This window comes from Spinacia oleracea, chromosome 4 (genome assembly GCF_020520425.1).
Source record: "Spinacia oleracea cultivar Varoflay chromosome 4, BTI_SOV_V1, whole genome shotgun sequence".
NCBI classification, from domain to species: Eukaryota; Viridiplantae; Streptophyta; class Magnoliopsida; order Caryophyllales; family Amaranthaceae; genus Spinacia; species Spinacia oleracea.
The window spans coordinates 87,505,548-87,522,222 of record NC_079490.1 but is presented as its reverse complement, the minus strand read 5'-3'; the positions used below and the strand labels follow the sequence as shown (position 1 = coordinate 87,522,222).

At 39.6% G+C, this 16,675-nt stretch overlaps 2 protein-coding genes across 3 annotated transcripts; one reads left to right on the top strand and one right to left on the bottom strand.

The window, feature by feature from the left end:
• Window positions 1-1,847: 1,847 nt before the first annotated feature.
• LOC130459312 (uncharacterized) lies at window positions 1,848-6,005 on the bottom strand. 2 transcript variants are annotated; one of them, XM_056826597.1, is made up of 3 exons: window positions 5,771-6,005; window positions 4,077-4,181; window positions 1,848-3,197 (listed from the first exon to the last, which is right to left on the bottom strand). In XM_056826597.1, the coding sequence occupies exon 3, from the start codon at window positions 2,505-2,507 to the stop codon at window positions 1,974-1,976; it is 534 nt and encodes a 177-aa protein (XP_056682575.1). In that variant the 5' UTR covers window positions 2,508-3,197; window positions 4,077-4,181; window positions 5,771-6,005; the 3' UTR covers window positions 1,848-1,973. The 2 variants fall into 2 exon arrangements, with proteins under 2 accessions (XP_056682575.1, XP_056682576.1); XM_056826598.1 differs by having other exon boundaries at window positions 4,245-6,002.
• Window positions 6,006-14,833: 8,828 nt separating this feature from the next.
• On the top strand, window positions 14,834-16,346 carry LOC130471684 (uncharacterized). The gene is made up of 4 exons (XM_056841947.1): window positions 14,834-15,030; window positions 15,127-15,317; window positions 15,393-15,578; window positions 16,287-16,346. The coding sequence occupies exons 1-4, from the start codon at window positions 14,910-14,912 to the stop codon at window positions 16,344-16,346; spliced, it is 558 nt and encodes a 185-aa protein (XP_056697925.1). The 5' UTR covers window positions 14,834-14,909.
• The last annotated feature ends 329 nt before the right edge of the window (window positions 16,347-16,675 follow it).

The window sequence follows — 16,675 nt, the reverse complement described above, 5'->3', positions numbered from 1 at the left end:
CCTCAAGTGAACCTTCTGCTTCTCACAATCTATTTTGGCTTTAAACATGGCCAACCAATCCATTCCTAGAATTACATCTAGCTCTCCTAACTCAAACTCGATTAGGTTAGTTAAGAACACGGTCTTGGCTATGGTCAAAGGCACATCTCTATGGATCTTGGTACACTTCACTATACTACCAGTAGGTATGACTATAGGTACTTCAATTGTTTCAGGCTCTTTCAACCCTAGTTTCCCCAAAGCATCTACTGATATAAAAGAATAAGTCGCACCAGAATCAAATAGAACTTTAACTAAAACGGAATTAATAGAAAAAGTACCCGCTATGACGTCAGAGGAAGTTTCCGCTTCTTGCCTAGATATCACATTCAACTTTCCTTGGGCAACTCCTTTGTTATAGCCACCTCCATTGGTGTTTCCATTGCTGTTTCGGTTCCCATTCTGCTGTTGGTTTCCTCCAGGCTTTCCATGGTTCTGGTGATTTCCATGGTTATTTCCATTGTTGCCACTTTGGTAGTTCCTTTGGTTTCCACCTCCATTTCCCCCATTTCGGTTCTGATTATTCCGATTATTGCCTTGGTGGTTACCTTGGTTAGGCTTTCCATTCTTAGCATAGCATTCATACTCCCTGTGGCCTAACTTCTGACAGAATCTACAAGTCACTAAGTTTCCATCATAATCCTTTCCAGGGTGATTCATGTTACAGCGCCTACAGTCGTAGGTCCGTACTCCATTCCTCCCAGACTGATTTCCACCACCTTGGTTGTTGCGATTACCACCATTGTTAGCCCTAAACTTGAAGTTCTCATTCCCTTTGTGCTTCTTAAAATTCCCCTGATTCTGATGGTTATTTCCTTGATTCGAGCTTCCACCATCTTTTCTCTTTTCAGTACCATCATTCTTCCTTTGTTGTAACCCATACAGGTGAGCAACTTTTCCGTACAGGGTGTCTAATGAGGTAAAGGTCTCTCCAGACAACAACAACTGTAAGTCCATGGTTAAACCATTCTCAAATCTTTGAGCCCTGAGCTCTTCCGTTGCCACCACTTCAGGTGCAAACCTAGACAGCTCTATAAACTTAGAATAGTATTCCGTCACAGACAGACCCCCCATTTTGAGTTCAATGAACTCCTGCGCCTTTTGCTTCTTCAGATAATGTGGGTAAAACTTGTTCCTTAGTGCAGTTTTGAATGCTTCCCAACCAAAGTTAGGTGTGGCTCTAAGGGTATTCTCACATCGTTGCCACCATAAATCAGCTTCACCTCTCAGGTAGTACACAGCACTATTCACCCTAAGGTTTTCGGGGCAATTCACAGCTACAAGGAGCTTATCAAACTCTCTCAACCAGTTTCCAAGCACACTTGGTTCAATCTCTCCGCTATACAGTGGAGGCTTGCTTTGAGCTATTTTCTTAAACATTTCCCCAGCCGGATCATGCACTGGGTTGGCTCTAGTTTGAGCTAGGTCTCGAACTACCTCAGCTAGTTGTCTAACCACTTCAGAAATCTCTTGGTTAGCCATATCCCTTCTCCTTGAATACCTAAAAAGGCTAACTTTAATATTGGTTGGACACGACATTACTAAGGCACTAGTTCGACAACGAACCTACTCACAACAAGAACACATTTAGGCGCACCCTAGGGGAAGAGTTGGCGCCACTTTTGGGCCTTCTCACCCCACTATTCGATGCATGTAAATTTAGATGGTTGTTACTTGACCACCTTGCACATAAAATTTCATTGAAGAAATAACAATTAATCCCTTTGCGATACCCACGAGACTTAGAATTGAAAATTGAACTTAGGAGTTAACGAAAAGGAAATTCTATTCTTTTATTAATGCTCCAATGAATAAGTCTTACATCCACTAATGCCATAACATTTATTCTCCAACTATAAGAAAACTAAAAACCATAAGTAGTAGCTTTGCCGCTTTATTATTCAACGAAAAATAAAACTAAGGATTACATTTCTCTAGAGACTAACGTCATCACGACGATCATTTCTTTCCTTGTATTGCTCTGGAGTAAAGTCTTGATCATTAGGATCATCCAAGTCTTCTTCCGGATCCGAGTCTTCATCCATAGCCTCATCATTCTGTTGTGGCTCACTATCAACCACATTGTTCTCTTCAAGCTCATCTTCAGATCCACTGGATATCTCAATGGTTGGTTCAGGAACTACAGGATTAGGATTTTCAATCTCTACCACATCATCATCACTATCCTCCTCAACATCACTAGCTTGCTCATCATGGATCATGCCATCCTCACCATCACTTTCTATTCCTCCATAGCCCATACATAGACCCGCAGAATACTTTCCATCCTCATAGCTATTCTCCGCTACTTCTAAGATAGTAGCAAGAACCTCAGAATCATACTTCCACCTACCATCTCTAGTCCCATATTTGTACCAATTAGGGGTACCATCATTAAAATGCATGTCACTGAACTTGTTCTTGAGGTCTATGTAAGGATTCTTTTGGGGCAAACAATGTATAACCATACTAGTACAAAAAAGCTCAAGTGCAGGCTCATTTTAAGGCCTTAAGTGCAGGCTTTTACATGTGCAGCACATGGCATGCCCGCACTTGATGATTCTCTTTGGCAGCACTTGATGTTTCAAGTGCTACCAATTTAGAAAATGAGCCCGCAGTTGACATATTTTGTGCTGCCAATTTTAGAATATGAGCCCGCACTTAATATATTTGGTGCTGCCAATTTTGAAAATGAGTCCGCACTTGACATATTTGGTGCTGCCAATATTGAAAATAAGCCCGCACTTGACATTGAATTGGGCAGAACAAGCATAAAAATGAGCCGCACTTGGCCTATAAAGGAGCCGCACTTGGCCTATAAATGAGCCGCACTTGGCCTAGAAATTTTTTATATTATCGATTTCCCTGCTACATATATTATACAATACAACCACGCCACTAATTAACCTCCATACATCACTAAAAAAAAGTATCCAATTATATAGATAATTAAATTAAATAGTATATAAATATAAATCTGAAAGTCGGTTATGTTATAATCAATTGAAAAACGAGCATTCATAACCTAAGATTCTTTACAAGAAAAAAAAAAGTTCAAAATAACAAAGACAATAACTAGTAATGAAGTTTGTCAATTTGTCTCGAACTTAATCTATCTCCTCAGTGGTGAAGGGCATCTCCTTTGGATTTTTGAATACCTGAAGAAGATCGATCATCAAAAAATATATGTACTTTAGTTATATTACAAATATTGTATCGTATAATAAAGTAAGTTTGTGCTCCTAACAATGAAATAATGAACATTAATAATGAACCGCATAATAATAAAAGTGGCTTATTTCGCTCCTAATTTTCAACTAATGAACTTAAATAAATATTTTAAACCCTTTACATGTTTAATAGACTCTTTTTAAATATTCTAAAACTCATTCTCACCTACTTTGGTTAAATTATGCACATTTAAGGCTCGTTTGATCATAATAGGTCAGACTTTGGTCTAAAGTGACTTTTTTCGCTCCTAATTTTCAACCAGTGATTCTAAATAAGTATTCGAAACCCTATACATGTTCATTAAACTTATTTTAATGTTTTTAAAACTCATTCTCACCTACTTTGGTCAAGTTATGCACATTTAAAGTTCATTTAATCAATATACGTCATATTTTGACTAAGTTGACGCATCCCACTCCTAAATTACAACTAATAAACCTTTTCGAGATCTTCCTTTCTAAAGTACTTCGAATAAAAGTAACTAGATTCACTAGAAAGTCTGGTAGAGGAGTGACACCTAATCCACCATCCTATCAAATGGAAACAATTTATTTTAGTTATTCGAGTTTTAGGGAGTTTGAGAAATAGTTAAAGGGGTTAAGCAACAACATGGCAGTCACATATCATGTTGTCAATATTTTCATTATCTCGTCCCCTTAATCCATAGTCAATCAATCTAAGTCTTTGCATCAATGTTTAGCATCAGCAACAGAAAAATATTACCAAAAACCATCAATATACATGTCAATGTCATCATCACGAAAATAAAGTGAACACCACAAGTCTTAGATTGCAGATACTATTACCTTCCAAGAACTTGGTGTGGATCCTGTAGGAGCTTAAGTTTTCCATCAATCCAAATAGCATATCAAACGCTGGGGAAAATTTATGTGCAATAGAAGTTTGGGGACCTGTTAAAGAAATAATCATATCAGCCAGATTCTAAAAATAATATAAAATATAAAATTACATACCATGTATTGTTGACCCTGCTTTGTATAGTACTTTCCACCGAATGAATAAGAAAGAAAGGAGGACATCAATTAGTTTCACGTGAAGGCATTGAACAAACAGACTCAAACTTTATCTAAAGCAAGTTGTTTTCGTTTCTAATTGACTCGGTGATCAAGATATTTTTGTCTTTCTTTTGTGGAGAAATTATGAATGCAGAAAAGTGAAAACATTAAACCTATTATGAACTCATACTAAAAGGAAGAGAACCATCCAGATCCACATCTCTGCAAGCTTTTGATGAAATCAAGTGTTTGGATGAGAAGTCAATTGTATCTCTACTATGGCATTAGCTTCACTACAAAGATCATGTAAAAACCTTGGTATTTACGATGATAAGAGAATATTAACAGGCTAGCAATATTAGCGATAAAAAAACATAAGATCGGTGATACATCTTTGAGAGCAGTCCAAATTAGCAAAAACAAAAAAGGCAGGAGTACAAGCAACAACAACAACAACAAAAAATTACGGAGAGAGAGCAAGCAACAACAGCTGCGCCAACTTAACGAAAAACACCAAAACTACACACCCTTACAAAAATGACTACAGAGTACAGACTAACTGTAAACAAATGACTCATAGCAAAAGCAAGGGTTGAATCTTGGCATCTACAAGATGCTATGAAAGCAATCTCCATCACATTCTAATCTCTTCCAGCAGAAACTCTTGTATTTTTCTGAATCTACAAACAGTAGACACAGCTTTAGAGAACAAAACCGAAAACACCTTAATGGTTATGCTGGAAGTCTTTTTACTCATTCTGATAACAAGCTGGTACTCTTCATCCAGCCCCATGGCTCCTATTGCTCATCTAAGTAAAGCAATCTGCGTAGGTAGAACTTACAAAATACAGTTTCACTTACAAGTTACAAGTGCTACCTAAGAAATTAATTAAGTATTTGTTACTTCCAATTCCCTAAGAAATATCATTAAACTTCAAAGAAATATAGTTTTGCAATAATAGATCATTTTTCTGTAAAACTTACAAAAAGAATAACCAAGAACGTGTACTTGAGTACAGATTAAGCTTAAATGAAGTTCAATTTCTGACAATCTGTCAAACTAACTAATACAAGGAAAACAACTACAATGGAATCACTATAACAAGCCAATTCTATTGACAAACCTTGATATTCCCAAATAAACAATGCAATCCCATACTTTTATAAGAACAAGGTCAATACGGTATAATTTTTTGAAATTAAATAGACAAATTGTCGAATTGACACATCAACGAACAACAAAACTAGAACAAAAACCCTAAAATAAAGTTCTAAAATTTGGTAAATCTGGCAATTGAGAAAGAAAATTGCAACAAACAAGTAGTTCAACAACCCTTGATTTGCAGAAAAATGGTTAATTAACGAAAAATTAGAGGTTCGGCCTCCAATGTCCATGAAATTGGAGTAAAGAAATTGATTGAGGCAAGGATTGAAGGGAAAAATCGCCAAAAATAACCGAAAATAAACAAAATCGAAGAACAAACCTGAAAGAAGAGCGACGCGGGTTGATGAAAGAAGGTAGAGATCAGCAGCGGTGGGGGAAGGAAGAGCGACGCGGCAGGAAGAGGAAGACCAGCAGCGACGTGGTAGGGAGATGAAGAGTAAGGCGGTTTGGTAAAGAAGAACCAGAGAAGAAGCTGAGAAGGGAAAGGAGGAGGAGCGAAGAAATTAAAAAAGAAAAAAGAACCGCTGAAATTTTGTGCGGCCGTTCTTTTAAACGTGCAGCACTTGTGTATAAAGCCCGCACTTGACTCAAGTGCGGGTTTTTTTTTAAATGACCCGCACTTGTAAATATGTAATTTGAATTTATTTTTTTTAGTGTTCTCAAGTGCTGCCCTTTTACTAAATGAGCCGCACTTGAAGGGAAGCACATGACGATTTTTCTATCATTAAAATGCATGTCACTGAACTTGTTCTTGAGGTCTATGTAAGGGTTCTTATGGAGCAAACAATGTATAACCATACTAGCCATCATATCTTTGTGCCTAAGGTGGGGCATATCCTTGGTCGAAGCCAAATAGTCACAAGCAAACACGATCTTCTAAACATACATGCGAGGAGTCTCATTATCCATCTTCTCTAAGTATCCTAGACTGGTGAACTTAGAAGGTAGCATCCTTAATTCCTGAAAATTCACAACTAACAAGTCATACTAACGCGTTTCCATAGAAATTCCAACCCCAAAAGGATACAATAAATAGTTCGTGGAGCCATACAATTTTCAATGAACAAATATATGCTCAACATGAATTATGATGCAATTAATCACATAAGGCAAGATAAAACATGGTTAGAACATATACATGGCAATTAATAATCCACATGATTACATAAAATGCATACTTAAACTAATATGCCCTTCTTAATCTACCCATTTCTCACTTGAAAATAATATTAATTTTCGAAATTAATTAAGAAATAACTCCTAACTTAGTTGAAATTATTTAAATTAAAATCGAAAATTAATAAGAATTATTGATTAAATAAATAAATAAATAAATAAATAAATAAATAAATAAATTTCGGATAATAAAAAGAAAAGAAAATCCGATTTTTTTAAAAAAAAAAAATCGAAAAAAATTCGAAAAAAATAAATAAATAGATAAATAAATAATTAAAATAATTCGGATATTTAAATAAAAGGAAATCCGAAATTAATAAAATTAATTCGAGATTTTCGAGTAAGTAAAAAAAATGTTCGGAAATTTAATTAAATTAAATAATTTTCCAAACTTTTCGATTTATTTCAAACGACCCATAATAATTAATATTTGACCCTTAAAATATTGAGTACTCAAAATAATACGTTTTGAATTTAGGAAAATAATATTTAAAAATCCTAAAGTTCCCATTAGTCTCCGATTACCACTTTGTAGTATTGATTACTACAAAGAAGGAATGAAACTAAGCTCTAGTATACCACTTTGTAACACCCTAATAATTCCTTGCTTTTATAAAACCATTTTCCAACTTAAAAAATAAAGGAATTACTAAAGCATTACCGCCACCGTGATAACGGTTAAGGCTATTACCAGAATTACGCAGCGGAAATTAATGTCAACTAACTTTTAAAAACATAATTAATGAAATATCGAGGCCTCCTACAATTTGGAACCATAATGGCCCAAAACCAAAGTATAAATAGTTCAACGAATTCAAAACATAATTAAAGTATAATTAAATAGTTTCAAAATACGAAAACATGCAACTCTCTCGATCATCCCAAGCCACATGATTCCGATCAACCAACCTGCTATTTTATTCTACTCCCCATCAATGCAAGTGCAAATGATAGATTATCATAGGGTCATTAAGGAAAAGGCCATGACCAAAACACACAAAGCACGTAGTCAGCAAAAGCTGAGTACTTACAAGAATAGAGTGAAATGAAACTAATACATGCATCACTCGCTAAGTACTAATCATCATGCGAAAGCCATATAATAATTAACAACCAATCATGAATACAAGACTCGACACTTGACTCGACTCTTGACTCACAATTTAATTAGAATAAGCTTCGAACGGGCCAAAAGAAAGTTCCATAAAGGAAAAGGTGATGGGAGCCAACCATACACCAAATAATAAATAATAAAATCGCGCCATACCGAGTGTCGGGCCATACCGACGGAATTCCCGCGCATAATATAAATGAAACAACGTCTTGTATCATTAGTAGGAGTATGAGATTTCCGGCAAGACTCCCCCCATTGTTCATACTCAAGGTATATACGTTCCAAGAGTTTTGAAGCTTGTTCTGGTTGCACTTTACATTTATTAATATTTTATTAAAGGTGAACTCAAGACTCAACAATATACATTCATACAATTAATAAACAACTACCAAAACAATCTTATTTTAATGCTTCAAGACTTGTGATCAACCAAGCAAGACTCTTGTGAAATTACTACCATGTTCCTCCTCACCAAAGTGAGACTCCACATCATGCACATTAACATGAGGGTTGTGCCCTTGCACGACAAATCCTAATTCATTTCATACAAAATATTCCCAACTGAACCCTGCATGTGCGGTGGCTTACATGAGCTAACCCTTCACATGTGGTAAAATAAATAGTACAACGAGGTACGAATAATTGGCTCAAAGTATGCTAGACATCCCGTACAATAGCATACAATTAAATAATTCATCCCTTGCATGTGAAACAACCCTTACATGCATAAATATTGAATAACATGATTGACAATGAAATCCACACTCATAATAATATCAACATGCTTGTTCAACCAACAATTCAATACTTCCAATAATATTAATCCACATGATCGTTCGCCAAAGCATATATGAATCCACATAATATAATTCACATCATCAACAATCATGTAATGTCATTGACAAAAGGTATGGTCGCCCTAGACTTGTACGTACTTGGAATACCTAAGCGTAGGGGCCACTTTGCAATAACGAGCACTCAACTAGAAATCACCTCCTATCATCAAAATAATGAAACGTAAATTATTTCCATGTTCATTAAATTTCCAGCAACTTTATAAAATCTAAACCTTATTTAAACTTTAGAATTCACTCGTTTTTCAATAATATAAACGTCTCAATTTGCAAAACCAATCCCTAGTACGAAAACATACTTTTTCCGTCTTTAAAATCAATAAAAATCAACACTTTAAGCCTTTATTCAAATCTGAAAATATAATTGATTATCATAATTAAAATCATCACCTAATTATGCTAATCAATTGACTCATTAGGTCTAGGTTAAAACCCTAACTTGAAAATGCCAGTAAAACTAATTTATTATCATAAAAATCAATCCTTTATTTAAATAAACGAATCTGAAAATTCATGCTTTAATAATTAAAACAAGCCTAATGAATCACAACACGCAAATCCTCAAAACACGGTGTTCATAACCGATTCCCAGCATTTTAATTATTCAAACCAATAATAATATTATAATTTAAAATACGGAATTGAAATAGAATAGGTAAGGAAGAAGAGAATTATACCAATCCGGCCTATAGCACGGAACAATCACGAATTAGGGTGATTGGGAGAAAAAGAATTGAATTACAAACACGAACAACACACACATACACACGCACAACTCGTGTGCGGGTGCGCAACGACGAAGGGACGAGGCAGCAGCAGCGCGCTGGGCGCGAGGGCGCGAGGCGCTGGGCGCTGTGCGCGAGAGAGAGACGAGAGGGCGAGAGGGTGCTGGGCGCTGGCGCGCGAGAGAGACGAGGGAGCAGGGGTGCTGCTGGGAGAAGGAGGGAAGAGAGAGGGAGAGCAGCGCGCGCTGGGGCGTGGGGCCGAGCAGCACGACGCAACAGCAGGAGGGGCACGAGCACGAGCACGAGGGCACGAGGGCCGTGTAGCGTGCGGACGAGCCGAGCAAAAAGAGGAGAGAGGAAGAGTGATGGGCAAGCAAAGCAAAAGAGAGGGTTTATGAGATTTTAGGGGTCCAATTAATGATGAGGAGTCCTATTTATAGGCTCCTTATTTTTAATGGGCTAGGCTTAGGAATTAGAATTGGGCTTAGCAATTAAATGATTGGGCTAGCCAAGAGCTTGGAATTAAATTCTTTTGATTGGGCTCGTTTAGTAAAACGAATTGGGCTTTTCATTTAAAACCCGAAGCCTTTAAAAATCATTTGCCACCCATTAAATTTCCCGACTCAAGAATTAAATTCGTTTCGTAATTAATTAAAATAATAAATATTCTAATTAATTAAAATATATTTAAATAATATTTAAATGCGAATTAATTTCCAAAAATCGTAAAATTCTTTATAAATATAATAAAATATATTTATAAATATTATAAAAATACGAGGTATTACACTAAGAGTATGAGAAATCTTTGTTAGATGATCATGTATTTATAGTATTATGACACTACTAAGTCTATTGAGGAAACTAAGAATTAATAACTAGCTAGGAATCATAATATATCCTAAATACTAATGCTGTTGAATAAGACTTTAGCAATCGCTATTAACTTTCATAACACTACTTTCATAACACCTTTCCTCAAGTTGGAGCACGGTGTGGACGAAAATGCCCACTTGGATAGCATATAATCACACCGACTTTTGACAAACGCCTTAGTGAATATACGAATTATCTGCTATTTGTGATGTAGTAGTGACATAGGAGGGCACAATAATGTCTTCTGCAACTGCATCTCGAACAAAATGACGGTCGATTTCAATATGCTTGGTGCGTTTATGAAAACCTGGATTTTTGGCGATATGTAAAACAAAACAAGGAAACTGGACTTACTTTTATTTAAATATGCATATGAATATTTGATTCCTTATTTTAGCTAGTTAAAATGAGAAAGATAACATGTGAGTTCCATGCAATTACCAATTTTAGAGATATCTTGTTACTTATGTAAATTTATGTACATATATAATATAGTTTTATACAATATTTGTATCAAATATATATAATATTTGTATAATATATGTGGAATGTATGTGCAATATATGTGCAATATGTGTAATACAATATAATACATGTTTGAACCTTCTACTTCAATAAAATCTAATGTTCAACTTTTTATACATAAACGTATTTTAAATGATGGGGTGGGCCTTTGCCCACATAGGGCCACCCCTAGATCCACCCCTCAATTTATTTAACTATATATTATAAAAACTTATAAAATATTAATATTTTGAATATATATATATTAAGATTAAGCCAATAATATATTATATACTTACATTGTTTTTTCATATACTAAAAATAAAATAGGGTTAGAGTGAATTATGAAAATAGTGCAAAAAGTCAAAACGATGCGAGTATTCGGGGACGCATGGAGTAATTGATGAGTGACATTTATGTCGCTCATAGAGTATAGTAATTTAGGCATAATTTGAGTAGTATTATTGTATTTTTAATATTTTTTGTTTAATCTTTATTTTCCTAGATTTCTTGGTTTGAATGTTTATAACTTAGTTTAGTGTAATTAGCATTTTTATTAGCTTTTAGGGCTTAATTTCTTAATTTATTTATTTTTGTTTGTTTCGATAATTTTATATTTTAATTATTTTAGTTTTCGTTATTATTTTCTAAATTTATTTCTATTTCTATTTTTTTGTTATTATTATTCCTATTATTATTATTATTATTGTTGTGGGGTTTTTCCGGTGAGATACCTGGGAGGTTTCTTGGTAACTTTTACAGATTAAACAAGATTGTATTTTTATAGAGAGAGAAAGTAGAGAGAAGGCAGAGCAGTAATTGCTCTAGAATGTATTGATTGTGACCCTTTTTTCTAGGGAAGTGGGAATATTTATAGTACTAGGTTTTTGGGGGAATGACCTAATATTCCCCTTACATGATTGGCTGGGGAATGGGAGGAGGACACGTGTCCTTTCTCCTTACAATTCTCTGGCCTCTTTGGGCAATAGTGGGCTGTTTGGGCCTATTGTGCTTAGTCATTCACTTGGGGTACATACTAATTAAGCCCCTTTCCAGGTATAGGTTTTATACATACATTTATACACACTTAAATACATACACTGTAGATACCTAGATTAATACCCATGCCTCGGAGTAGACTTCGTATGATTTCTGCTTTAGGGGGCGCAATACGTGCCATGTGTCACATCCTCATTGGTACACGAAGGCACGGTAATTTTGCCCACAACATTTGCCCCTCAAGAAGGGCATTTCTGGAAACACATTCCGGGTATCGCTTCTTGACTCTTGTTTTGCATCTTCATCTTTGGGTCAGGTGTTGAGATGGTGACACGTGTCACCTTTCTCCATTTTGCCCCTCCCTATATATAGAGGTGAGGGGGGGTAAATTTCATTTTTTACATTTCATTTTCACAGAGCTTTCATAGGCGATTTCCGGCGTGTTCCTACCACCATCAGGCGATTTCCGGCCACCAGGAGACTCATCCTTTTCCTCGTCACACTCATCCCGTTCTTCGCGAAACTCATCTCGTTCTTCGCGAAACTCATCCTGTTCTTCACCAAGTACTTCGCAGATCTTTCAAGGTTAGTTTTCGCCTTTCTTGTTTTTGTTATCCTCTCGTCATTTTTCCCTTTGTTAGCGGCCGACCTCTTAGTACTAGGTAAGGGTTTAAAGGTTTTATTTAAGATTTTTCCGCCGTTCATCTTTTGTCGGGGCGGACGTCCAATCGCGTCTTTTTCTTCATTGTTGGTCACCCCTAAGCCGTGCTTCGTTCACTATGCAGAAGGCATGGCTAGAACCAAGCAAACGGCAGATCCGACGCGCCTGCGCTTGCGGGAAGAAGCATCGACACCTCCTAGGGAGAGATATTCTTCCACCGCCTCGGCAGTCGACGAAGAATTTGCCGAACTCTTTCAAGAGATCGACGAGTACGTCGAGGCGGGGGAGCAGGCGGCAAGCTCGTCGGAGGGTACAGCGAGCCAGGCAGTGGGGGAGCCAAGCGTCGCTCCATTGTCATCGGCCGCCGAGGAACAAGAAGCTGCTCCCCAGCTTATTAGGCCCAGAGGACGGGAGGAGGCCCAATTGCTTCCGTCAGAGATTCACCCAGACGTGGGCTGGATGCGGTGGCTAGACAGGCACGGAGCCAAGATGAGGGATGACCTCTGCGTGGGGGAAGGGTACCAAATGCGCGTGCCGGCCGGTCTGGACTCGACCGTCAGCCTGCTTGCCGAGGGAGAATTCCCTGTGTATGCCGCGTCAATCAAACTCGGCATGAGATTCCCTCCACACCCCTTCGTTGTGGAGGTGTTAGACGGTTTCAATATTGGGGTGGCCCAGCTGACCCCCAACTCATGGGCGGATATCTTTGGCTACATTGCCAAATGTGCATTGAACGACGTGGAGCCGTCCTTCAACGCCTTTCTGCATCTGGTCTCCCTCTCTCGTTCCCCCAGTGCCGCCAAAGGGTGGTTTAATCTGAGCAGCCGTGGTACCTACCAGACAGTGGTCGGCAAGCTCAGCAAGTGGCATATGTGGAGGAAGAGGTGGGTCGTGTTTTACACTGACGACCAGGAGATGTATGAGAGAATGAGCCGTTGGAACTGTGACGCCAACTTCATGGATCGTGACGAGCCCCTTCCCCCCCTTACTGCCGAAGAGTGGGATCAGATAATGGTCCTGTTCAGGGCCAACACTTACCACTTAACAGTGGATAAGAGTTTCCATGTGCCGGCCGAGTGGTTGCCGCACATTAGCCAGTTTCGGAACGAGGCCTTTCTAGCGGCCGTAGGCTTAGGATATTCCATGACTCGAGGTTGTATGCCAATTTATGTGCCGTTCTGCGTTGGTCTATTAATTTTTTCTAACTTTGGATTTCTTTTGTTCACAGAGGAAGGAATGAGCAAGCTATCGGCGGCGGATATTGGGAAGGGCGATATGACCGATTGGATGGCGGACATCTATGAGGCCAAGATGCAGAAAGCCAAGGCCGAGTTGGAGGAGAAGGTGAGTATTCTCTTAGGTTGTCGTTTTTTTTTTTCTTTTTTGCAAGTTGAACTTCTCCCGTCCAGCGTCTATAGTGGACGTCTTTTTAGTGACGAGCCGATATCCTGATATCTGACCCGTGTTTGCTAAGGTAGGCCTCGTCACTTTTTATTGACGGGCCCCTTAGTTAGCGTTTTTTCAAGTGACTCGTGATTGATAGGGTACGCCTCGTCATTTTTGGGACGGGCGTCCTTTTTAATGACGAGCCACTTTTCTGCGATTGACTTGCACTTGATAAGGTACGCCTCGTCATTTTTAAGACGGGCGTCCTTTTTAATGGCGAGCCACTATTTATTGAGTGACTTGTGATTGATGAGGTACGCCTCGTCATTTTTAAGACGGGCGTCCTTTTTAATGACGAGCCACTATCTTGTGAGTGACTTGTGATTGATAAGGTACGCCTCGTCATTTTTAAAACGGGCGTCCTTTTTAATGACGAGCCACTATCTTGTGAGTGACTTGTGATTGATAAGGTACGCCTCGTCATTTTTTTAAAACGGGCGTCCTTTTTAATGACGAACCACTATCTTGTGAGTGACTTGTGATTGATAAGGTACGCCTCGTCATTTTTAAAACGGGCGTCCTTTTTAATGACGAGCCACTATCTTGTGAGTGACTTGTGATTGATAAGGTACGCCTCGTCATTTTTAAAACGGGCGTCCTTTTTAATGACGAGCCACTATCTTGTGAGTGTCTTGTGATTGATAAGGTACGCCTCGTCATTTTTAAGACGGGCGTCCTTTTTAATGACGAGCCACTATCTTGTGAGTGGCTTGTGATCGATGAGGTACGCCTCGTCATTTTGAAGACGGGCGTCCTTTTTAATGACGAGCCACTATCTTGTGAGTGGCTTGTGATCGATGAGGTACGCCTCGTCATTTTGAAGACGGGCGTCCTTTTAAATGACGAGCCACTACATGGTGAGTGACTTGCGATAGATGACGAGGCCTAATATTTGACTGTCCTTTCTTTTTTAGCAAGCTAAGGACGCGGCTAGGGCGTCAGGGAAGAAGAAGGGGACGACTCTGTCCCAGCTGAAGAAGAGAGCTGTGCCGGCTGGCTCGGAGACTCCGAGTACCTTCAAGAAGCCAAAGCCTCTACCTCGCCGTCTCGTGAAGAAAGACGAGTCGAAGGTTGCTGAGGGGGGATGCCCTGATGACGAAGAGATGGGCGTGGACAAGCCGTCTCTGGTGGTGGACTTGGTGGAGGACCCTCTTTCGGGAATCCCGGCCGACGTCCGCTCTCAGATACCGGCGGAGGTGGCCCGCCGAGCTAGGTCTTCGGGCGGTAAGTATTATTCGAACGTCGTTCAGACGTATCGAGCCTCCTCTGGCAGTTCTTCTTACTCTCCGCGTCATCCTAAGGCCATTGTTTTTCCTATAGCCAAAGACAAAGGGAAGGATGCAGCTGCTGCCGAGGATGAGAACGTACCTGCTACTCCACACTATTCGTCAAAGGATAGGGTGGCTATATGCCGCAAGGTTTTTAAGGCCGTCCCCGCTGAGTATGTTGCTTCTCTTCCTGGCCGCAAGACTGACGCCCAGTTTGGTGCGATCCAGGCCACTCTTCTCGACGTAAGTCTATTTCCAACTTGCTTGTACTTGTCTTCCCTTTTAGAGTCATTTACTAATATGTAGCTTATTCTGCAGTTGTTCTGCCGCATGGAATTCTGCAAGAGCTGGAAGGCCCGCACTGCTGAGGAGCTCAAAGCTCAGGTGGCTGAGTCCACCCACCATGGTGACTATGCGTTCAAGTCCATTGAAGAGGTCCGCCTGCAGATGCAGACGACCATAGACCTTCAAGCGAAGGAGGTGGCTGCGTTGAGATCTGACAAGGCCGAGCTGCTTAAGAAGATCTTGGCGCAGGACAAGGACATGGTGGCAATGGTCGAGGAAGCCAAGACAGCGGCGGCGGAAATACGGGCGCTTCAGGACCAGTTGCGGGAGTACCCTCAGGTCAAAGAGGCGGCTGAGGAAGCCGAGCATCTTCGTGGGGAGCTAGAGACGGCCAGATCGCAAGTTCGCACCTTGCGTGAGCGTCTTCTGGAATCCTATGATCAGGGGGAACAAGCGACCAAGGACGCTGTTAAGCACGCCTGGGAGAGCCACATGTCAGAGTATGATCTTGGGTGGTTCCAGCGGCGAATGGAGCACAGTGCCGCTGTGTTGGCTGCTGAACGTCTTGGTCAGCCGCCCCCTGAGTTTGTATCATCTGATGACGAGGACGATGCGGCCGCCCCCTGATTTGCTTCCTTTCCTATTTTTTTTAAAAAATTTTATTCAAGCGTTCCAGTGCCTAAGGGCAAAAACAATTATGTTGTAAAGTTTTGGCGCTGATGGCGTCTGTATCATTGTGCCTGCTGAGCACACAACAATTCTCTTTCTTTTTCCTGGTCAGGAATTCTGAGCTACTTTCACACGCCTTTCTACAGGCGTTGTTTTATAAGTAAATAGGTTTTTTGATGTTTCTCCTATCTCGCATTTACTTGCTCTTCATAATTTGATTATTCCTTGATCAATAGGCTTAATAGGCTTAATCAATAGGTATGGTTGCCAAGGTGCATCCGAGAGTACACTAAGCACGTTAATGCCGCAGGCAACTGAGTAGGCGCTAGGCCCTACTTTGGTCGTCACTTTCTTTGGCGAGCGTGTCTATAACGATATTGATTGGCGCAAGTCAATCAATAGGTATGATTGCCGCTAGACATGCTCGTCAAATGGACTGGCCGGCCAAACATTCGTGCCGCCGCGCTTTTTAGCAAGCAACCTTTGTTTCGAAGTTAATCGTGCCGCTGAACTTTTGAGCGGACAACCTTTGTTTCCAAGTGTTTGGTGCCGCTGGCAACTGAGCATGCGCTAGGCCCTACTTTGGTCGTCACTTTCTTTGGCGAGCGTGTCTATGACGATATTGATTGACGCAAGTCAATCAATAG

What these genes read in the sequence shown, in the direction of transcription:
- LOC130459312 (XM_056826597.1), bottom strand. Translation starts at nt 2,507, where the DNA reads ATGGTTATACATTGTTTGCCCCAAAAGAATCCTTACATAGACCTCAAG.
- LOC130471684 (XM_056841947.1), top strand. Translation starts at nt 14,910, where the DNA reads ATGGGCGTGGACAAGCCGTCTCTGGTGGTGGACTTGGTGGAGGACCCT. An exon ending in TCCAGGCCACTCTTCTCGAC is followed by an intron (nt 15,318 to 15,392) that starts GTAAGTCTATTT and finishes CTTATTCTGCAG; the next exon opens with TTGTTCTGCCGCATGGAATT. An exon ending in CTGCGTTGAGATCTGACAAG is followed by an intron (nt 15,579 to 16,286) that starts GCCGAGCTGCTT and finishes CTTAATCAATAG; the next exon opens with GTATGGTTGCCAAGGTGCAT.